Source organism: Sus scrofa, chromosome 4, assembly GCF_054392235.1.
Source record: "Sus scrofa isolate SSC_HxYL_T2T_F1_AM1 chromosome 4, Sscrofa_HxYL_maternal_Yorkshire_Landrace_v2.0, whole genome shotgun sequence".
Classification (NCBI taxonomy): Eukaryota; Metazoa; Chordata; class Mammalia; order Artiodactyla; family Suidae; genus Sus; species Sus scrofa.
In genome coordinates this window covers 129278976-129303509 of record NC_139386.1, presented here as the reverse complement: position 1 = coordinate 129303509, position 24534 = coordinate 129278976, and the positions used below count along the sequence as shown (strand labels likewise).

Below are 24534 nucleotides of genomic sequence, written 5' to 3'. Positions count from 1 at the left end.
AGATTTGTTTCCTTCAGATAAATATCCAGAAGAGGACTTGCTGGATTGTATGTCAGTTCTTATTTTTATTTTTTAATTTTTTTTCTCTTTATCCGCTGCCCCTGCAGCATATGGAAGTCCCCAGGCCAGGGACTGAATTCCAGCCAGAGCTTCACCCTATGCCATAGCTGCAGCAACACTGGATCCTTAACCCACTGTGCCAGGCTGGGGATCAAAGCTCCAGAGACAAGCTGGATCATTAACCCACTGCAGCACAGCCAGAATTCCTACTTTAAACTTTTTGAGGAACCTCCATACTGTTCTTTATATTCACTGCATCAGTTTACATTCCCACCAGTAATGTGCAGGGGTTCCCTTTTCTCAACATCCTTGCCAGGAGTTTTGATAATAGCTCTTCTAACAGGTGTTAGGCGATGTCTCATTGTGGTTTTCATTTAAGTTTTCCTGATGACGAGTGATGTGAAGCATTTTACATATACCTGTTGATTAGTGGGGTCTTCTCTGGAAAAGTGTCTAATCCTCTGCCCCCCCCCTTTTTGCTGTAGAATTATATTTTTCTTTTTTAAAACAGTTTTTATTATAGTTTATTTACAATGTTCTGTCGATTTCTGCTGTACAGCAAAGTGACCCAGTTGTACATATATATATGTATACATTCTTTTTCTCACATTATCTTCCATCATGTTCTATCACATGTGACTAGATATAGTTCCCTGTGCTACACAGCAGGATCTTATTGCTTATCTACTCCAAATGCAGTAGTTTGCATCTACGAACTACCAGTCTTGAGTATTAACCCCTTATCAGATGTATAATTTGAAAATATCTTCTCCTCTTCCATAGGTTGACTTTTCATTTTGTTGATGGTTTCTTTTGCTACACAGGAGCTTTTTAGTTTGATAGAGTGACACTCATTTGTTTTTGCTTTTGGTGTATAATTCAAAGAAATCTGCCAAGACTGATGCTAGGAGAGTATAGTTTATGTTTTTCTCTAGGAATTTTATGGTTTCTGGTCTTATGTTCACATTTTTAAGTCATTTATTAAAAATTTTTTTTTAAACTTTTTTTTTTTTCTTTTTAGAGCTGCACCCGCAGCATATGGAGTTCCCAGGCTAGGGGTTGAATCGGAGCCCTAGCTGCCAGCCTATGCCACGGCCACAGCAATGTGGCATCCAAGCCGCATCTGTGACCTACACCATAGCTCATGGCAACACCAGATCCTTAACCCACTGAGCAAGGCCAGGGATTGAACCTGCAACCTCATGGATCCTAGTTGGGTTTGTTAACCACTGAGTCAGGAAGGGAACTCCCTCCCAAATTTTTTTTTATTTTTTATTTTTTTAATTTTTATTTATTTTTTTGTCTTTTTGCTTTTTCTAGGGCCACTCCCGCGGCATATGGAGGTTCCCAGGCTAGGGATCCAATTGGAGCTGTAGCCACCGGCCTACGCCAGAGCCACAGCAACGCGGAATCCAAGCTGCGTTGGCAACCTACACCACAGCTTACGGCAACGCCAGATCCTTAACCCACTGAGCAAGGCCAGGAACCGAATCTGTAACCTCATGGTTCCTAGTTGGGTTCGTTAACCACTACACCACGACGGGAACTCCCCAAATTTTTTTTTTAAATGGCTGGACCTGCAACATACGGAAGTTACCATGCTAGGGGTCAAATTAGAGCTTCAGCTGTAGGCCTGTGCCACAGCCAAAGCAACGCCTTACTGTTTTCTTCCTTTGATCTATTTGTTTTTATGCCAATACTGTACTTTTTTATGGCTACGCCTACAACACATGGAAGTTCCTGGGCCAGCCGTCGAATTGGAGCTGCAGCTGAGTCCTACACCACAGCTACAGCAACACTGGATCCAAGCTGCATCTACAACCTACACTGCAATTTACAGCAGTACCGATCCTTAACCCACTGAGTGAGGCCAGGGATTAAACTTGCATCCTCACAGAGATAGCATCAGGTCCTTAACTTGCTGAGCCGTGATGGGAACTCCAGCCAGTGCTATACTTTTTTGATTGCTGTAGCTTTGTAATATAGTTTGAAGTCAGGCAGTGTGATCCTCTAGCTTTGTTCTTCTTTCTTTTTTATGGTTCCATATAAATTTTAGGATTGTTCAATTTCTGTGGAAAAAGCCATTGGAATTTTGATATGGGTTGAATTAAATCAGTAGATCACTTTGGGTAGTATGGTCATTTTCACAATGTTAATTCTTCTAATCTATGAGCATGAAATATCTTTCCATTTATTTGTGTCTTCAATTTTTTTCATCAGTGTCCAGTATACAGATCTTTTACCTCCTTGGTTATATTCATTCCTAAGTATTTTACTCTTTTTGAATCAGTCGTAAATGGGATTGTTTTCTTTTTTAAAATTCTTTTATTAAAGTATAGTTTATTTATAGTGCTGTGTCAATTTTGGCTGTACAACAGAGTGACCCAGTCATACATATATATATATATATATATATATATATATATATATATATATATATATATACATTCTTTTATTTGGTGTTATCTTCCAGCATGTTCTGTCATAAGAGACTGGATATAGTTCCCTGTGCTGTGCAGTAGGACCTCATTGCTTATCCATTCTAAATGTAATAGTTTGCATCTAGCATCCCTAAACTCCCCATCCATCCCACTTCCTCTTCCCCCTCCACTGTCAGCCATAAGTCTACTCTCCATGCCTGTGAGTCTGTTTCTTTTCTGTAGCCAGATTTGTTTGTGCCACATTTTAGATTCCACATATAAGTAATAGCATATGGTATTTGTCTTTCTCTTTCTGACTTACTTAGTATGAGAATCTCTAGTTGCATCCACATTGCTGCAAATGGCATTATTTTATTCTTTTTTAGGATTGAGTAGTATTCCATTGCGTATATATACCAATTGTCTTAAACAAATGGAATTGTTTTCTAAATTTCTCCTTCTGATAGTTCAGTTTATTAAGGATTAAGATTTTTCCCACTTGAAATGTGGAAAATTTACAAGATTATATATCCCTTTACCATTCCTGTTTTATATTGTTATTGTACAATGTATTACACTAACATACATTGAAACCCTCACTAGGCAGTGCTTTTTTCTTTCAACTGTCTGATAGTTTATCATTCCAGATATTTTTTAATTAGTGTTTGCCTGGTATGACTTTTTCCATCCTTTTAACCTATATATTTATATATAAGTGGGTTTTTAACAGAAAGCATATAATTGGTTTTTGCTTTTATAACCAGTCTTTTTGCTCTTTAATTGGAATGTTCAAATTACTTACATACAATGTAACTGTTGACCTTTTTGGCTTTAAATCTACCATCTTGGTATTTGTTTGCTATTCTATTGGCCTTTCTTCTTCTTTTTTCTTTCCTTCTTTTGGATGAATTGTATTTTAGCATTCCATTTTTAATGTCCTCTGCTGAGTAACTGATTATACCTCTTTATTTTTTTCAGTGGTTAACATGGGCATCTCTACCTTGTAATGCTCAATCATAAAGTACAATGAGTTGCTAGTAGCAGAAATGCCAGCAGAGAAAATCAGATATCTAAATGATTAGAGGGAATACAGAAGAGAATAAGATCAGTGGAGGGAATTCTAGTTATTAGAAGTGGTTGTAGTATATATCATAGATTTTCTGATATCGAAGAACAGAGCCAATGATAGATTGCTTAGAAAGTGAATTTTAGGAATTTGGAGAATTCGTGGGAAATGGTACTTATACAACCCTGAAGGCATATATCTCTACTTGTTTCCACATCTTTGTGTTCTCATGTAATCTCTACATTATGCATCTACTTTAAAGCATGCCTGAAAACTTGTTTACCTTTGGGTGGGCATAGGTGTATTCATCTATAGTGGAGAAAAGATGTACCCAAACCTCTGATAACCCTCAGTAGTTTTAAAAAGCATCTCTGAATTTTTTTGTTTTTTTCCATTTCTTGGGCCGCTCCTGTGGCATGTGGAGGTTCCCAGGCTAGGGGTCCAATCGGAGCTGTAGCCACTGGCCTACGCCAGAGCCACAGCAACACGGGATCCGAGCCGAGTCTGCGCCCTACACCACAGCTCACGGCAACGCCGGATCATTAACCCACTGAGCGAGGCCAGGGATCGAACCCGCAAACCTCATGGTTCCTAGTCAGATTCGTTAACCACTGCGCCACGACGGGAACTCCCCATCTCTGAATTCTTATCAGCTAGTTTGGACTAAGAAGGATTCCCTGTTTTTGGCTTCTGAACCTATATCTATAATATATCAAAATATTATTGAAGATCACAAGTTATCCAGATAAATTTATGATAAACTTCAGTTTTAGAATACAGGACATTGTTTGTGTGTTTTGGATTTTTTTTTTAAATGATAGTTTGTATCCCAACAATGAGATTTTTAAAGATGGAGGAGAGCTCTTTGTGGTACTAAGCAGTAGTAGAAACGTGGGTGATTCAGAAGAACTTATTCCTACTTTGTTTTGTATTTACTAATATAAAGTACCTTGCTTACCGTGTTCCTTCATTATATTTGCCTTAGTATATGTTTTATTCTCCATCCTCTTTAGTATTTTTTAGATCAGAAGCTAAACTTATGATTAAATCTTTTCAACATTGAAATAGGTGTTATTCTTTAAAGTTTTATGCAGAACAATTTTCTTTTTATTGACAGAAAATATTAGAGATCAAAGTCAATATACTGTGAACAAGCAATATGAAAGAGAAAGGCAAAGACTTGCTTCTGGAATAGAAGAATTACGTGATAAGTTGATGCAAATAGAAGCTGAGAATTCTGATTTGAAGGTTAACATGGCTCACAGAACTAGTCAGTTTCAGCTGATTCAAGAGGAGCTGCTTGAGAAAGCTTCAAATTCTAGCAAGCTTGAAAGTGAAGTAAGATTCAGTCAGCTGTTTATATGTACTCCATTTTGAGATGAGAAAAAAGTATTGATGTCGGATTATATGGTATCATATAGATTTATGCACTAAAAAAATTACTGGTACCACATAATTTAGTACTTTTTCTAAAGATTATTTTTGGAAACTTTTGTTAAAAGTAGGAAAATATTCTAGTGACTAAATTTGGTGAAATATATGTTAAAAGTAGGAAAATATTCTAGTGACTAAATTTGGTGAAATTTATGCTGTACTGCACTCTATTATTTCTTCCAAGTGTAAGTTAACATGGCTAATACATTTTTACAGATAAAAAATTTGGATTATGTAATTGGAAATAAAGGAGTAGTAAAAGAGAATTTCAGAATTGAACAAGCAGTAGCACCACCTGAAAAGCCTGTTAATCAGTAGATATGGAGTAATAAATTAGTAAGGAGTAAGTTCTGAATTAGTAGATAGGAAGTAATGATAAGGAATCTGATTTTTTTCTTTTTTCTTTTTTGGCTGCACCCTTGGCCTACAGAAGTTCCCAGGCTAGGTATTGAATCTGAGCCAGAGCTGTGACCTATGCCACAGCTGCAGCAATGCTGAATCCTTAACCCACTGTCCTGGGCTGGGGATCGAACTAGCGCCTCCACAGAGGTAAGCTGCATCATTAATCCACTGTGCCACAGCGGGAACTCTCAGAATCTACAGTTTCAAACAACTGCATGTGAATCTGATGCATTTGTGAACATTCTGAAAAGGGGATAATGTATGTTTTATGAATATCTGATGTTCATTTCCACTGAGGACAAACAGGGATGCTTTTTAGGTAATTGTGGACTAGGGCCACGTGTGTATGTACTGTACTCAACCTTCAAGCCAGAGGCTGCATTTGATTATGAGGGCACTTTTTAAATGTCTGATTTCTCATCTTAAAGGCTGAGCCAAGACTAGGGAAAAGACCTGTCAGATAGGAACTTACGTTTGCTTAGAAAGTTGCCAAAAACTGAGGTTAAGAACTTTTAAAAAAAATTAAAATAGGAGTTCCCGTTGTGGCTCAGTGGTTAACGAATCCGACTAGGAACCATGAGGTTGCAGGTTCGATCCCTGGCCTTGCTCAATAGGTTAAGGATCCGGCCTTGCCATGAGCTGTGGTGTAGGTCACAGACACGGCTCGGATCTGGCGTTGCTATGCCTCTGGCATGGGCCTGCAGGTACAGCTCCAATTAGACCCCTAGCCTGGGAACCTCCATATGCCAAGGGAGCGGCCCTAGAAAAGGCAAAAAGACAAAAAAAAAAAAAAAAAAAAAAAAAATTAAAATATTTAGCACAATCTTGTTGAAAATATAGAAAGGGATAGAGAAGGAAATAAAACGTTGGTAATTCTACCTGTAGAAATTACTACTGTTAATATTTTATTACACTAATTTCAGTCTTTAACACCAGCTTTTTTTTGAAAAAGCTACTTTTAAGTAATGGGTTGGGTTCAGTCCTATTTGAACATATGAGTCTGAATTAAATTACTTGTGTATTATATAGATGGAATAAGCTATATCATATTTCTGGCCTTCCTTTCACTGTTTTTCCTCTGAATTATCACTTATTTTTAAAAAATAATTTTTATTCATTTCATTGTGTTTTCAGATGACAAAGAAATGTTCCCAACTTTTAACTCTAGAGAAACAGCTGGAAGAAAAAATAGTTGCTTATTCCTCTATTGCTGCAAAAAATGCAGAACTAGAACAGGAACTTATGGTAAAAATTACCTTTTTTTTTTTTTTTGCTTCGAATTCACTGTGGCTTTAAGGAACTTAATTTGTAGTAGCATGTTTGTTTTAGTATCATTATTCTAATATATGCCATTATAGGAAAAGTATGAATTCTACCAAACTTTTCTGATTATTCAATTTTTATTTCTATATTTTTATTATTATTTTTTTGGCTGTGCCCACGGCATGTGGAAGTTCCCAGGCCAGGAACTGAATCTGTGCCACAGCAGCAACCCAAGCTTGTTGTAGTGACAACGCCAGATCCTTGCCTTGCTGTGCCACATAAGTTAATATACTTTTAAGTTAATATGGCAAGTTGTTACCTAAATTGTCTCATTTTTATTTTATAGAATTGAAGGAAATGGTATTAGTTCTTTGATATGCTTCACGGTAATTTTAAATAGTTTAATCTTATCATTTTGATACAGTTGTTTAAATAACCACTGTCTCTTTTTTATAAATATTTCAATGCTTTTGAAATTTGACGCATCAACTACTATAACTCTGAAAAATAGAGTATGATAAATTGTATACTTTACTAGTATACTTTTCTGCAAAACTAGTTCTAAAGTACTTTTGTATTTCTAGGAAAAGAATGAAAAGATTAGAAGTCTAGAAACCAATATCAATACAGAGCATGAGAAAATTTGTTTAGCTTTTGAAAAGGCAAAGAAAATTCATCTTGACCAGCATAAAGAAATGGAAAAACAAATTGAGAGAGTAAGACATTAATTATGTTTTTAATAAGTAGATGTAATACATTTTTAGAATATGAATGCTGAAAAGAAACTTAAACATTTCTAGTGTGGCTTTCCTTATTTTAATAGATGAGAAAGCAAAGACAGAAAAGTTATTGGCAAGTAGTGTAATTAGAATCCCATTACTTCTGGATCATTTTACAATGCTTTTTATTTAGTACTGCTGCCATTTCAGTTTTGATCATTTTTTTTTTGACATCGTCAAACTAAGAGTGATTCTGTAGACTCTTTTCCTCTAGAGATATCAGTTGTTTAAAGATTGGTTAAGAGTAGAAGCTCTCTTAATCTTGGGTTTAAAAGTGAAGAGTAAAAACGAAAACGGAAGTAAAGAAGAAACTACAGGTCCAGAAAAACATGACTAGATAAAAAACTGATGAGTTGGATGGGTTTTATGGCAGAATACAGCTAATACACATAAAAATGTATAAGCTGGAAATACTTTGTATGATATCTATTTTGTAAAATACATTGAGACCCAAATTTGTGGCCTAACATATTGTCTCTCCTGGAAAGTATCTCGTGTATACCTGAGAAGAATGTACCTTCTTTTGTTTTGAGGTAGAGTGTGCTGTGTGTGTCTGTTCAGAAGGATTGGTTTAATGTATTGAGCCCTCTATTTCCTTCCTCATACTCTTTCTGAGTGTTCTATTGATTACTGAGAATGAGATATTGAAGTCTCCAACTATTATTGTACAACTGCTATTTCTCATTTTAATTCTGTCTGCTTTTGTTTCATATATTTTGAAAGTCTATCTTCGGCATGTAAATGTTTATAATTATTATATCTTATTGCTGTTATCATAGTCTTTTATGAGCATATATTATCTACCTTTGTCTCTTATATCTGATTTGTCTGATATTACCATAGCTACCTACGCTCCCTCTTCCTTACTATTTACATGGAGTCTTTTCCCATTCTTTCATTTTCAATCTGTTTGTACCTTTGGATCTAAAATGAGTCTCTCGGGAGTTTCCATTGTGGCTCAGTGTTAGCGAACCCAACTGGTATCCACGAGGATGTAGGTTTGATCCCTGGCTTTGCTCAGCAGGTTAAGGATCCATTGCCATGAGCTGTGGTGTAGATAGCAGACACAGCTCGGATCTAGCATTGCTGTGGCTGTGGTGTAGGCTGGTGGCTACAGGTCCAAGTCAGCCCCTAGCTTGGGAACTTCCATATGCTGCAGGTGTGACCCTAAAAAGACCAAAATATTAAATAAATAAATAAATAAAATGAGTCTCTTGTAGACAACATATAGCTGGATACGTGATTTTCTCCATTCTGCCCATCTATGCCTTTTAGAGAGTTTACTCCATTTGCTTTTAAAGTAATTGCTGGTAAGGAGGCACTTCTGTCGTTTTGGTCTTTGTTTTCTATATGCCTTATAGCTTTTTTATCCTTCATTTCCTATATTACTATCTTTTTTTTTTTTTTTTGGGCCACACCTCTGGCATGTGGAAATTCCTGGTAGAACCTGCACCACAGCAGTAACTTGAGCCACAGCAATGACAGTGCCAGATACTTAACCTGATGAGCCACCAGGAACTCCCATTATTGTCTTTTTCTGAATTTTGTTGATTTTTTTGTAGTGAAATTTTAAAATTCCTTTCTCATTTCCCTTTGTGTATATTTTATAGCTATTTTCTTTGTGGTTACTATGGGGATGACATTTAACATCCTAAAGTTATAATACTTTAATTTGAATTTATGCCACCATAATTTCAATGATATACAAAAATTCTGTTCCTTTAAAATTTATCTCCATCCCTTTTGGTTGTTAATGTCACAGAATTACATTTTTATACATTATATGCCCTAAAACACAAATGTAATTTCTTCAAAGGGATTTGTCTCTTAAATTATATGGAAAACAGGATTTGTAGTCACAAACCAAAGTTACAGTAATATTAGTTTTTACACTAGTAACTTTTTTCCTTTAAATGTATTAGTCTCTTAAATCATTTAGAAAATAAAAAGTGGAAGTTATAATCCTTTTTTGTAACAATACCAACTTTTACAATTGCTCATGTATTTATCTTTATTAAGATTTTTATTTCTACATATGGCTTCGTTACCGTCTAGTGTTCTTTCATTTTTAATTTGCAGAATTCCCTTGAGTATTTCTCGCAGGGCATGTCCAGCGGTCACATAACTTCCTCAGCTTTTATCTCTCTGGGAGTGTCTTACTTTCTCCCTCATTTTTGAAGGACAGTTCTGCCAGATAAAAGATTCTTGGGTGGACTGTTCTTTTTTTCTTTTGAATATATCAGCCCACTGTCTTCTGATTCTCAAAGTTCCTGATGAGAAATCTGTATGCAATCTTAGTGAGTTCTGTGATAATTTTCTTATCTCTTAACTGCTTTCAAGATTCTCTGTCATTGTCTTTGGACAGTTTGATTATGTGTCTCATTGTGGGTCTCTTTGAGTTCAGCCTATTTGGATTTTTTTTTTTTTTGAGATTCATGGATGTTTATAGTATATTGGATGTTTTTCATTAAATTTGAGACATTTTCAATCATTTCTTCAGATATTCTCTCTTTCCCTTTTTCTCTCTTCCTCCTTCTGGAGCTCTCAGGATATGCATGTTGGTGTCTAACAGGTCCCTTATGTTCTGTTCACTTCAGTTTTTTTTCTTGCTGTTTCTCTAATTTCTGATGTGTTATTTTCTTTTAAATGTTTTCATTTCACAGTTCCTTAGTTTTAATATTTTCTAGTTAACCTGTTGCTGCTATATTTTGTTAATATGTATTATATATCACATATGTATAATTATTATACATGTGTATGTAATATGCACATATATACATACAAGCATATCAGTTTATTCATATCTTGTCTTTGCAGAAGTTTTTTGGGTGTTTGGTAATACCAATCAATTAGTGGCAAAGTTGTAGGGAGTGAGACTTTCATACATTTCTAGTGAAAGTATTAGTTTTGATGCACTTTAAAGAGAAATACCTAATGAAATTGGAAATGTGCATATCCTATCAGTAAGTCCACTTCTAGGTGGTATGTTCTAAAGAAACTCTAATATATGTACTTAAAGAGATACATACAAAGGATATTATTGTACCATTATTGTAATAGTGAAAAAGCAGAATATCTAACTCTTCCCTAGTGGAAGAGTCAACAAACTATAGTTTGTTGTTACAGTGGAACGCTATAGTGTCATAAAAATATGCACTAGATCCACATGGGGACACATGGATAACTACTTAAAACAATACTAAGTAAAAAATCAAGTTGCTGAAACTTGCAGAAGTGTTGATATTATATGTTAATTTTCAAAACAAGTTTACATTACATATTGTTCATGGATCTATATTATGTAGTTAAAAGCATAAAAAAGTGTATAAGAAAGCAACACATCAGAGAATGATACAGACCAATTTCAACATAGTATTGGTGAGAGAGGAGAGGGATAAGACATGGGCATGTGATTTTATTTCTTCTCTAAAAGGAGGGAAGCTGAAGGAAATTTGGTAAATGCAGTAATCTGTGTAATTCAGCAGTAATCTTGTTTTTATGCTTAGCTTGAATCTCAACTGGAGAAAAAAGAACAACAATTTAAAGAACAAGAAAAGACCATGTCCATGTTGCAGCAAGATATAATATGTAAACAACATCATCTTGAATCACTAGACAGACTCTTGACGGAAAGCAAAGGGGTAAAATCATCATTATAAAAATGCTGTTTAAAAGCTGACCAATCTTTTAAGCTTATGTTTCTTTAGCATACCTTAATTCTAATTAAATCAATTGTTTAACAACCCTATTACTAATGCTAAATATTTATGTACATATGTATATTTTTGCTGCCAATCTATATGTTTTTAGGAAATGGAAAAGGAAAATATGAAGAAAGATGAAGCTTTGAAAGCATTACAGAACCAAGTATCTGAAGAAACAATCAAGGCTAGTATGCTAATACTTAAAAAAAATTTTTTTTTTTCTTGATGGAGACATACCTGTGGCTTTTTTTAGATTTCTCTATGAATCATAAAATCATTTACATAAAAATAAAGTGCTAAAAATTTTACCTGATTCAATGAACTTAGTGTCTTTAAGTAGTATATTTTTTCATTGTAAATTATGATTTTAATTATTTGATAGTTAATAATCTAGTCTGTTGATTATCTAACCTCTTTTCTTTTTGCTTTAAAAAGGATTTATTTTTCAGTAAAAACCATAGCTACTTACTAACATTGCCAGTAAAAACTAAACAAAGGAAGTGAAGAGAGATGAAACTACAAACAGTATGGTTTGCTTCTTTTTACCAGTTCTGCTATACGATTAGTGAGGGGACAAATCCAGAATTTCTGGGCAAAATACAGTTCTGCGGCTAATATATCCTTATGTTTAAGAGCATGGACTTTTGGAGCTAAACTGACTTGAGTTTCAGTTCTGGTTTCAGAGAGCTTACTGACTGTAACTTGGCTAGGTTATTTAAACTCTCTGAACTTTAATTTCTTCATTGTAAAATGGGGATAATAATGCCCTAGAAGAGGTGGGTTTGAGGATTAAATGAAATGAGGTACATAAAATGCTTGGCACATAGTTACTCTCAGAGTTTATTAAGTAATTATATATATTCAGTATTTTCTCCTTTGCATTTTTAGTGTTAAAAATAGTTTCAAACATCCTGTGACCTTCATTCTGTCATATAGGAATTAAATATAAAGGATATTTTAAATAGTCAATGTTATTTACTTTTTGCCTAGTACTCTGATTTTTTAGTCACTATTTTTAAATTAAATTATAGTTGATTTACAGTGTTATGCCAACCTCTGACCCCCCCCCACACACACACTCACACACACACACACACACACACACACACACACACACACGTTCCCTTTCTCATAGTATCTTCCATCATGGTCTATCCCAAGGGACCAGACATACTGCCCTGTGCTATACAGTAGGACCTTGTTGAGTACTCTGTTCTCAATCTATTTTGTGACTATAAATAATCAAGTAAACTTAATTGTGTTTATCTATAACTTTCCCATAGTATTCTCTAAAATCTTTAACATTTAGTGCCATGTCGGTTCATTTTCTCATGTAAAAATGACTTCTAAGGTTATTAATATTTAAAAAATCATTACTATACAAAGGTTTGTAGGCATGAAGTTATTTCATTAAATAAAATCCATATGCCACTTAACTGCTGCTTTTCATTAAATTACCTAACACATCTAGCCAGTCATCTGCTAAGTTATTTATGTATGTTAATAACCAGATATGAACAGAAGGAAATCAGCTAAAGAATGAATTATAATGTTGGGTTTTATTCCCTTACCTTTAATAGATGTGTTTTATTGGGAAAAAAGCCAAAATGAGGAAGAACTATAGAAACAAAGTTCCTGTGACTCAAGCTATACCAAACGCTTTTAACATATCAGATATTTGTAACAACAAAATAGAAGTTTGAAATCTAATTCTTTTTTCTTGATTGTGTCATTACCAACTTCCTTTTCTGACTTGTGGCCATGACCCTCTACATGCCTCAGTTTGTTCTTTACATAAAAAACTATGAATTTTATTTATTTATTGTTTGTTTGTTTGTTTGTTTGCTTTTTAGGGCCACACCTGTGGCATATAGAGGTTCCCAAGCTAAGGATCGAATTGGAACTGCAGCTGCCAGCCTACACCACAGCCACAGCAACTCGGGATTTGAGCTGTGTCTGTGAATTACACCACAGCTCATGGCAACGCCAGATCCCCAACTCATCAAGCAAGGTGAGGGATTGAACCCACATCCTCATGATCCTATTAGGGTTCTTTAACTGCTGAGCCACGAAGGGAACTCTTGAGTTTTCTGTCGGTAGGAGAGTTACAAGGATCAGTTTAAAGTTATACCACTTATAAAATATGATTAATGAGAGCTGGAAGATGGATAGGAAAATTCTGAACAGGTAACCAAAAAAACAATAAACTAAAGCAATTACCTGCTATTAAATACAAAATCAAGAAGGTGCTTATTAGATTTAGAGATTTTATTTATTTTGTTTTGTTTTGCTTTTATTTTCCACTCTAAATTTTGTTATTATTTTTCTCCCAAAGAAAGTCGTAAATGGGAAATCAGTAAACAGAAAAGACTTAGCTTTTGTTGAAAATAGGTAACCTAGAGCCCTACCTGGTTATGCCCAGAATATGCCCATGAGGAGGCTCTTTGGTTCAGCAGAGCAGTGTCTGTGTTTTGATTATATTCATTTGTGTGTGTGTGTGTGTGTGTGTGTGTGTGTATTTTTAAAAAATTTGTATATAGCGAATATATGTTTATTTGTATGAGATTCAAACTCTCAAGCTTTTTGTTCAGATAAATACAACAAAGTAGTAGATATTTGGGGTTTTATTAATTATTTATTAGTTTTAGGAGTTCCTGTCATGGCGCAGCAGAAATGAATCCAACTAGGAACCGTGAGGTTGTGGGTTCGGTCCCTGGCTTCACTCAGTGGGTTAAGGATCCAGCGTTGCCAGGAGCTGTGGTGTAGGTCGCAGATGCGGCTCAGATCCTGCGTTGCTGTGGCTGTGGTGTAGGCTGGCAGCTATAGCTCCAGTTAGACCCCTAGCCTGGGAACCTCCATATGCCATGAGTGCAGCCCTAAAAAGACCCAAAAAAAATTATTTATTAATTTTAATTAATTTATTTTTAATTAAATTTTACTTTGAAAGATTTCACACCTACAGAAAACTGAAAGAATGGTGCAGAGAACATCTGTGTACCTTTCACTGTCTGTAAATTCAGATCAGGTTGTACTCATTTTGTCACTCTCTGCACGCACATGCACGTGCCCTCTCGTGTGTGCACCACTCAGTCACACCACCACTCACACATTTCCTTGATCCAGTCTACCTGCAGGAAGGTTGCAGATGTCATAATACTTTACACCCTTAACACTTAAACTTGCATCTCCTATGAACAGAAACTTTCTCCTACCTGATTATACCATCTGTATGCACCAGAGAAAGTCAACATTAATTCAGTAACATCATTCAATACACTGTCCATACTGAAATTTTCAATTTAAAAATGTTCTTGATAATCTGGCCACTCAAAGCATGGTCTATGGATTAGTAGCATCCACATCCCCTGGGAGCTTGTTTGACTTGCAGAATATACAAGTCTTCTGCTGTGCCTCTGACCTCCTGAACAGAGCCGAAACGCAGGTAAAGCGTTAGAGGTGCCTCAGGGGACCTTTACTTCCAGGGTTGTACAGGCGAAGGGTAGGCACTTGGCCTGGTCCTGAGAGGGAGTAACTCCCTAAATTTTGAGCCCCAGATACCTCTTTGCCTTACCGTAGACCCAGAAATCTGTATTTCACTGGAGTGTCCATGTGGTTTGTATACACACTAAAACCTTGAGAAACACTGCTTTAGCTTGTTGCTTTTCTTTCCCCAGTTGAGGATTCAATCATGTCACATTTTACATTTGGCTTTTTAGATTCCCCTAAACTCACTGTCTCCTTTTTTTTTTTTTTTTTTTTTTTTTTTTTTTCCCTTTTTATGGCCACACCTGCAGCATATGGAAGTTCCCAGGCTAGGGGTCGAATCAGAGCTGCAGATGCAGGCTTACCACACAGCCTCAGCAACACCAGTTCTGAGCCTCATCTGCACCCTTTGCCACAGCTTGTGGCAGTGCTGGATCCTTAACCCACTGAGGCAGGGATTCAGCCCACATCCTTGCAGACGCTACGTTGATTCTTAACCCACTGAGCAAACAAACTCCCATTGTCTCCTATTCTTCATGAAACTAAATCTTTGGAAAAGTCTCGGCACCCATACACACACATACCGCAAACGTAAACCCACTCAGTAGATTATACTGTGTTCTTTCCACTGCTTCATATCCAGAAGCACATGATGTCATACCACACCATTACTGGCATTGCCAGTCTTGACCTCTTATTCATGGTTGTTACTGCCAGAACTCACCATTTTAAGGGCACAATTTTTTCCTTTATGGTGAATAAGCACTGTGTGAGGTGGTTCTTTTGAGGCCATGTTGAAAGTCCTCTTCCTCAACAAACTTATAACCAGTGGTTTTAACATCTAGTGATGAATCTTGCCTGAGTGAGTTTTCATGTTGTTAATTTTTATCAGGTGTAATATTCTGACAGTCATAGATTTTATCTTTCTTTGTGTGGAAGATGATACAGCTGCCAATGCTCATTATGATGCTTAAGAAAGAAAAGTTGAAAATATTTATACGTTTCAGAAAACAATTAAAAAATTATTGTTATTATGGCAACAGTTTATTAACAATGATAATTATTCAATATTACAAACTTTTAAACTGTTAGCGGTTATGTTCAGAGGCTATAGGGACAGTCTTTGAAAACTGTATCTTAAAGATTCTCCTTTTAGAAATTAGAGTTGCAAAGATAATTTCATGATGTAGAACAGTATCTGCAAGAGGTATCATTTTTCTTTTTCTCCTAATCTTCTTGAAATTTCTTTCACGCTTTCCGCACCAAACACCTCACATCACCACTAGAACACTGTTAGCACTGAGGAGAAAAAAAACAAAACAAAAAAACACACTCCTGAGAAGTTCAGAATTACCATAAAGAAAAGAACAAGAAACTTATTAATAGACGGGATGTAGAGCATGTAAGCACTTTAAAAAAAAAAAATTGTTCTTTGCTCATTTGTTCTTTAATGTTAAGGTACCTTGAGGCATTTGCAGCTCTGTGAATACTTGAACCAAATTACATCACTGCCTTTCAGAAAATGTTTTCACTGATTCAAAGCAAAAGCAACCTTTATCCTTCCAAAGTTTTTTTTTTCCCTAGCTGACCAAAACGTTTCATTTTCTTAGTAACTTCAGCATGTTCAGAATATTTACACTATAGCATTGTTAGCACAATACATGACTTTGTACTCTGTTATTTTTCTGATCAAAGGAACTTAAGGAATAGGTTTAAATACTACTTTTTAGGTCAATATTTTAGGGTGCCTGGCCTGCAGGTCCTTGACAATTGACCCCAGTCTATCTTGCCGATCTCATCTCCCTAGTACCTCTCTCTTAACAAATTCGTGCTTTTGGTACCCTAAGCTCCTGCCAACGTCTTACCATTCTTTTCATACTACCTAGTCTCTGAATATACTTCCTCTTTCCTAGAATGCCCTTCTTCACTAGTTCATGTCCTATTTTTTCTTTAGGACTCCAGAATCTGGCTTCCTCTTTGATTTCCTAGTTTGCAATTGTAATTAGTTTTTTATTTTTTAAAAATCTTTTGCCTTCTTGGGCCCACACCTATGGTATACGGAAGTTCCCAGTCTAGGGGTTGAATCAGAGCTGTAGCCGCTGGCCTATGCCACAGCCACAGCAACCCCAGATCCGAGCCTTGTCTGTGCCCTACACCACAGCTCACGGCAATGCCAGATCCTTAACCCACTGAGCAAGGCCAGGAATTGAACCTGTGACCTCATGGATGCTAGTTAGATTCCTTTCCACTGAGCCACGACGGAAATCCCCTAATTAGTTTTTTAAATAAATCTCTTCTTTAATAGCATTTTATATTCTAAGTTGGACTGTATAGTTGCTTTTTAAAGCCATGAGGTAACATTGAGATTACTCTGTAAAATATTGAGCATATAATAAGCATTCATTAATATATGTTGATTTTCCTTTTTTTGCCTTTTTCCTGCTTAGGTCAGACAGCTAGATTCGGCATTGGAAATTTGTAAGGAAGAACTAGCTTTACATTTGAACCAATTGGAAGGAAATAAAGAAAAGTTTGAAAAACAGCTAAAGAAGAAATCTGAAGAGGTAAGTTAACATTTCCTTTAAATATAGTATATTTTTCAAGTGATTTTTTTCAGATATTTTCAAGATACTTTAAAAGTATGTTTGTGTATAGTTGATATAAAAAAATTTCCAGGCGTTCCCGTTGTAGCACAGCAGAAACAAATCTGATTGGGAACCATGAGGTTGAGGGTTTGATCCCTGGCCTCGCGCAGTGGGTTGAGGATCCGATGTTGCTGTGAGCTATGGTGTGGGTCGCAGATGTGGCTCGGATCTGTGGTTGCTGTGGCTGTGGCATAGGCCAGTGGCTACAGCTCTGCTTCAACCCCCTAGACTGGGAACTTCCGTATACCGTGGGTGTGGGCCTAAGAAGACAAAAAGACAAAACAAATTTCCAGTAAAACCTAAATTTGAATTTTATATTCTTTAAGAAACAGATATTATATGACGTATAAAATATAAAATATGATACTTTAAGATTCTAATTATTTTTAGGGAATCAGGAAATTAAATTATTGATCTCAGAGTAATTTTTTTTTCTTTTTTTTGGCTTTTTAGGGCTGTATCTGGGGCATGTGAATGTTCCCAGGCTAGGGGTCAGAGCTGTAGCTGCTGGCCTACACCACAGCCACAGCAACACCAGATCTGAGCCACATCTGCAACATACACCACAGCTCATGTCAATGCCAGATCCTTAACCCACTGAACAGGGCCAGGGAGCAAACCCACATCCTCATGGGTACTAGTTGGATTCGTTTCCGATGAGCCACGACAAGAACTCCCAGTTCAGAATTTTTAACTGAAATTATTATGCTAGTGGGGCTGGATTACTGAAATTCATTTTTAAATTGACCTTATGTGGTATGGCTTTCTTAGTGTTTTGGTTAGGCCTTATCTTTTTCTAATGTTTTTTCTTATTTTAATACTTTGTCCATTTTTTTCTTTGATAGGAAAGTAAGTATAAGACATTCATGAAAGGAAAAGAATAGTATTTAAATTTATCTTGTAGGCAAGTAAGTTCTACATAAAATAAATTTCTGCAGAGATGTAATCTGCGGTTTTCTTAGGAGCTAGTGGAAAAACAAAATAGATGTTACTGACACATATTTGCACTGAATAAATTATTTTCATTCAGACAAAATTAAGTAAAACAGATTGGCATTAAAAAGTATTATAATAGTAATAATACTGGAAATTGGTCGGGAGTTCCTGCTATGGTGTTGTCTCTGAGGCAGCACAGATTTGATCCACACATCCAGCAATGCCATAGCTGCCGCATAGGTCGCAGCTGCGACTCAGATTTGATCCCTGGCCTGGGAACTTCCATATTCCATGGATATACCCAAAAAAGGAAAAAGAAAAAGAGAGAAATTAGTTAGTTGACTGTTATATCTAAGGTTCTCTGAGTTTACAGTGTCATCATATAATGAAGAAGTTTGAAATTTAAGTGCTTCTTATAATAAACAAAGAATATTTGGCCCTTAAGACTTTCATAATGCTGCTAAATGTTTAGCTGCTGGATAATCAGAAAAAAGGACCAAATCAGGATTCTCCTTCACTATTTCTTAGGAGTTTAAAATTACTTTCTTCTGGAGTGATATTTATTAGAAAGATAGTTTGCTTTAAGGGATGGGTTTATTTTCCTTCATTTTCAAAATGGTTATTAAATAAGCAAAAATAAGAAACTTTTTAAAGATTTACCTACAATTTACTCTCTAATACTAATACTCTCTAAAACTTGTCACTTTTCTATTTGCCTGAATGTTTTTCATGATTATATTAATGAAATGTGGTTCTTTTTTAAAATTAACTTTATTTTGTAAGATTTTATATTTGCTATTATCTTTTGAATTATGATTTTAAATGGTTGCGTCTTTTAAAATCAGATTTTTTTTTTCTCTTTGCTTTTTAGGGACGCACCTGCAGCATATGGAGGTTTCCAAGCCAGGGGTCTAATCGAAGCTACAGCTGCTAGCCTGTGCCAGAGCCACAGCAATGCCAGATCTGAGCCGCATTCACAGCCTACACCACAGCTCACAGCAATGCCGGATCCTCAACCCACTGATCGAGGCCAGGTATCGAACCTGCAACCTCATGGTTCCTAGTCGGATTCATTTCCACTGCACCACGACGGAAACTCCTAAAATCAGATTTATATGTCATAATTTAGTAAACCTTCCCCTTACTTTTAGCAGCAGGCCAAGAATGTTAAATATATTAAAAAAAGGAGTTCCTGTTGTGGCTCTGCAGTAACTAACCAGACTAATGTCCATGAGGATGCGTGTTTGATCCCTGGCCCCACTCAGTGCATTAAAGATCTGTCATTGCTGCAAGCTGCAGTGTAGGTTGTAGACTAGGCTCAGACCTGGCATTGCTGTGGCTATAGCTGTGGCATAGGCCAGCAGTTGCAGCTCCAGTTAAATCCCTAGACTGGGAACTTCCATATGCCTTGGATGCAGCCCTAGAAAGACAGGGGGGAAAAAGAAATATATATGTATGTATATATAATAAATTTTGCTGTATTCTTTATACAGTTTTAAAATTGTACAGCTTTTAGGATTTGGATTGCTTTGACAAACAGCATTTTTTTTTCCTTCTTAATAGGTTCTCCAAGATAAGTTTAAAGGTATCATTTAAAACAATTTTGGGGACCAGAATATTCAAGTCCTAAATATTTGGAATGAATGAGTGTAATTACTTAGTTGATATTATTACTCTTTTTTTTAATTTTTAATTTTTTGCTTTTTTTTTTTTTTAGGTCTGCACCCACAGCATATGGAGGTTCCCAGGCTAGGGGTCTAATTGGAGCTATAGCTGCCGGCCTATGCCGCAGCTTCAGCAAAGCCAGATCCAAGCCAGGTCTGTGACCTACACCACCGCTCATGGCAATGCTGGATCCTTAACCCACTGAGTGAGGCCAGGGATCAAACCCGAAACCTCATTGTTCCTACTTGGATTTGTTTCCGCTGTGCCATGACGGGAACTCCTTCTTTTTTTTTTTTCTTTCTTTTTTTTTTTTTTTTTTTTGCCACCCTGAGGCATATGAAGCTCACAGGCCACAGATCAGATCTGAGCCACAGTTGCAACTTATGCTGCATCTGCAGGAACTCCAGATTCTTAACCCACTGTGCCAGGCTAGGGCCCAAACCTTCATCCCAATGCTCGAGAGACTCTGCTGATCCAGTTATGCTGTATCAGGAACTCCATTATTATTACTCTTTTAAGTGTTTTTTGGAGCATAAATGTTTAAGAGTGCCTTGCTGGGATATTATTTTACAAACAAGGGCAATAATAGCAACAATAATAATATACTAAATAGCACCTAACATTTGTGCCGTGTTTTCATGGCTATAATTTATTATCAATAAGAGGAAAAGATGGAGTGTGAAGAAATCCATGGCTTGCTGTGTTCTCTCTCTTGTTCTGGAGAAGTCACACAGAATATGTTCCTTTCTGTAGCAGTGAAATGTGACCACGTGTGTGCAGTACTTCTGCCCAGGGAAGCCTGCTTATGACTGGGAGTTCAAGGTTTTTGATTGGGGGTGGTCTTATGGGGACACCTGTAAGTATCAAAATTCCAAACTCTTGGAAGGAAGGTATGATTCAGTGCCCTAGCCAGGGAAAACAATCCCAACATTTAGGGAATGTTTCAAAAGCCACATTCCCAGACATCACCTGAGAGCCAGGCTTGCTTACAAGCCCATCAGAAATATGAGCCCAGCCCTTCCACATAATAAATTATAGCTGTGAATACAGTTGTCCCACATGGCAAGTAAGGATAATTATCGCTACAGTGAGGTAGACAGCATTGACATTTTGTTGCATTTTATTTAAAATATGTCACAATGTATATATTTGTTAGATATATTGTTTACAGAAAGAGCTGAAGATTAAAAATCACAGTCTTCAAGAGACTGCTGAGCAAAATGTTGTTCTGCAGCATAGTCTTCAACAACAGCAGCAGATGTTACAACAAGAGACAATTAGAAACGGAGAGCTAGAAGACCTTCAAACTAAACTTGAAAAACAGGTATATGTTATTGGTTTCATGAAATATAAATTTTTTAAATTGGTAATACTTTTTTTGCTAGTTATATAAACTGTTATTTAACCTCAAAGATACCACATTTAAGAAAGAATCTAAGCTAACATTGTAAAATGGGTAAAGTTTTATTTCTATGTCATGTGACCATGGAATACCATGGGCACATTTTGTTGCTCTGTAGAACTTAATTATGATTTTGTCTTCTTTATTTAATTTCTCTTTTCTTTTTGGACCTGGATATAATACCTATCTGAATCATAGCCCCCAATTTCTTTTTGGATCAGGACATGCATGATAACCCTTAAAGAAATGCCAAGCAATGCACTAAAAGAAAAATCCCAAAAGAAACTACTGATTTTCAAAAATAAATTATTACTCTAAAGAAAGAGGAAATTTTATGCTAGAATCTAATCTTTTCTCTTTCATTCATTACCAAGTTATTCTTACAGATATTTAACATTTTTCTTCTATTTTTCTCTTATCAAATTTTATAGAAAAGTATAAACTAGAAAATGATAGTTCCCTGTAATCCACTACACCTCATCTTTTCGTCACTTGATGCCTTTTTAATTTATGTATTCTAAATTCATCTTCGGCCTCTCTAGTGGAACTAAAGGATCTCTTCTCTGTACATGCAAACATATCAGGCAGGTATTCTGTATTTTCTTTTTCAAAGACATCTGTCCTTGGAGTTCCCATTATGTCTCAGTGGAAATGAATCTGACTAGCATCCATGAAGACACAGGTTCGATCCCTGACTTCGCTAGTGGGTTAAGGATATGGCATTGCTGTGAGCTTGGTGTAGGTTGCAGACACGGCTCAGATCCTGCATTGCTGTGGTTGTGGTTAGGCCAGTGGCTACAGCTCTGATTCGACCCCAATCAGAGGGAACCTCCGTATGCTGTGGGTACAGCCCTAAAAAGACAGAAAAAAAAGACATCTGTCCTGTGGCTCTCTTCTGTTCAAGTCTAGACCTGCTCTTTGCTGTGCTTGATCTACAGCTTCATCTTGGATTCTTTCTCTCACCTGTGTTTGATTCCCACTTTCTAAATCCTTTGTCATTGACTTTGGTTTCTATAGTATTGGTTATAATTCTTACTCTTTCTAAAATTGTTTTCATTTCTGCAGTGGTTTTATGGTTTTCTTCTGAGTTTTTTTTTTCCTTAAGTTTGTTCATTTGTGTTTTTCATTTGGTGAGTTTCTTTCTTTATGATCTTTGTTTTAAGAGATTTTTTTGGTTTTCTCTAATTTCTTTGAGGGTCTAAAGTTTATGTCTAAAAATTACTTCAGTATTTGGAACAAATTTTCCAGTATGTATTTTTTCTACTTTTTATGCATGTTCCGCTCACACAGTTTCCATGTTGGATTCATTCATATTCCTTAGAGTCCTTCTGCTTGTGAATATGCCATTTACACACTGCAGACTGCAGACTGGGTTTCCACGGTTCCCTTCCCTTTTTACGTGGGTACTATTGTCATTTTATACTTGGAACTTGAGGCGAGGATGTCGATTTTAATGATTTATAATCTGTACTTAGTTCCTCAGTGAGAAGCTTTAGAAGAGCAGGGAAGATATTAAAGTCATTAGTCAGATACTAACTTTGAGATCACAGCCATGTAAATGTTCATTGAAAACATGGAGTGGCTGAGGTTGACTATGGAGAGAATATGGAATGAGGGGTGAGATGACTGACTTTGACAGAGTTCTGAAGGATGCAGCACATGGAAGTCAAAGCAGATGTTTCATGAAATAAGGGATGATGATCCGAGTCATGGGATACTGCAATGAGTGTCAAGCAAATCGAGGGCTGAGCATAGAATTAGCAGCAGGGAAACGGTTGGTGACATAGTGTAGTTTCTGTAGAGTGGCCAGATTGCTGTGGGTTGAGGAATGAATGAGAAGTGAGAAAAATGATACAAGCATAGAAAAATATGAGAAGTTAAGCTATGAAGAGGAGGGAAGAAAAGGAGATAGTAGTTGGAGGGAGGTAGAGGTATGAAGCAAAGCTTTTGATGATAGGAAGGTCTTGAACATGTTTTAATGCTGATATGAAGAAACCAGAAGAAAGAGAAATTGAAGGTAACAGCAGAGAATAGAGGTATTCAGCAATATGAAGTTCCTGTGAAAGTTGAACACCTAGAACACCTATGAAGCAATTTGACTTACAAAGAAGGAAGAATACCTCCTTCAATGTAGTAAAACAGAAAGAAGAATGAATAGGAGCAAATGCAGGTTTCAGTGTTTGAGGGCAGATGGGAATTGAGGAATCCTTCACTGAATCAGCCAATTTGTGAAGAAGGAAAGCAACATAGTTTGACAAGAGTAGAAAGAAGATTTCAAACGAGGATAATGAAAAGAGGAACATTTACATTATTTGGCACAGTTCTTATAAGTCCTATTTTAGTGCTATGATATGGTCATGTCTATAAATTTGCATATGAATGGAATATCCTTATTATTAAAAGTTAAGTTTGGAGTTTCCATCATGGCTCAGCGGTTGGTGAGTCTGACTAGCATCCATGAGGACAAAGGTTCGATCCATGGCCTTGCTCAGTGGGTAAAGGATCCGGCGTTGCCATGAACTGTGGTGTAGGTTGAAGATGTGGCTTGGGTCCAGTGTTGCTGTGGCTGTGGTGTAGGCCAGCAGCTACAGCTCCGATTTGACCCCTAGCCTGGGAACCTCCATGTGCTGCAGGTGTGGCCCTAAAAAAGCACACACACACAAATAAATAAAATAAAATAAAATAAAAAATAAAAGTTAAGTTTGCTTTTGTATTTCCACAATGTTGCTTCTTGGTCTATACTTTTTGCAATGACATCTTGAAACTGAGTGTAGGCTAGGCTACAATTAGATAAATATTTTTCTTCTGAAGAATGTTGAGCTGTGTCTATTTAAAGTACTTACTGACAATTGCTTTATAAGGTATCAAAACTGGAACAAGAGCTTCAGAAACAAAGGGAAAGTTCAACTGAAAAACTGAGAAAAATGGAGGAGAAATGTGAAGCAGCCACATATGAAGCAGATTTAAAAAGGCAAAAAGTTATTGAACTTACTGGTACTGCCAGGTAAAATGAATGTTATTTTTATTTGTCTTCCTGCTTCAACATTAGTAGTATTTGAATTTCAATATCAGCAAATGTTCAGCGAAGCATTTGCGTGAGGAAATTTCTCCCCAGTTTGTGTTTCTATATCCCTCATTATGCCTTTTTGTACTATAGTTTAGTATCCTTTGCCCTCCGACTATAATTGTAAGTTCCTTAAGGTCAGGATAATATATGGTTTATTTTACACAAATTCCCAACAATTAACATAGTTTCTTATATGTCATAGTCACTG

The 24534-nt window shown here is 36.2% G+C and overlaps 1 protein-coding gene across 7 annotated transcripts in view; it reads left to right on the top strand.

The window, feature by feature from the left end:
• Positions 1-24534, top strand: part of CCDC18 (coiled-coil domain containing 18) — a 167013-nt gene that overhangs the window by 34096 nt on the left and 108383 nt on the right. For 6 of the 7 annotated variants that reach the window (XM_085023995.1, XM_021090195.2, XM_085023996.1 and 3 more), the window contains 8 exons: positions 4664-4884; positions 6517-6627; positions 7230-7361; positions 10931-11065; positions 11235-11312; positions 17059-17175; positions 21014-21181; positions 24121-24263. In XM_085023995.1, coding sequence (XP_084880121.1) covers positions 4664-4884; positions 6517-6627; positions 7230-7361; positions 10931-11065; positions 11235-11312; positions 17059-17175; positions 21014-21181; positions 24121-24263 — 1105 coding nt within the window. The remainder of the gene's footprint in view (positions 1-4663; positions 4885-6516; positions 6628-7229; positions 7362-10930; positions 11066-11234; positions 11313-17058; positions 17176-21013; positions 21182-24120; positions 24264-24534) is intronic. The other variant, XM_085023994.1, reaches the window with a different exon arrangement.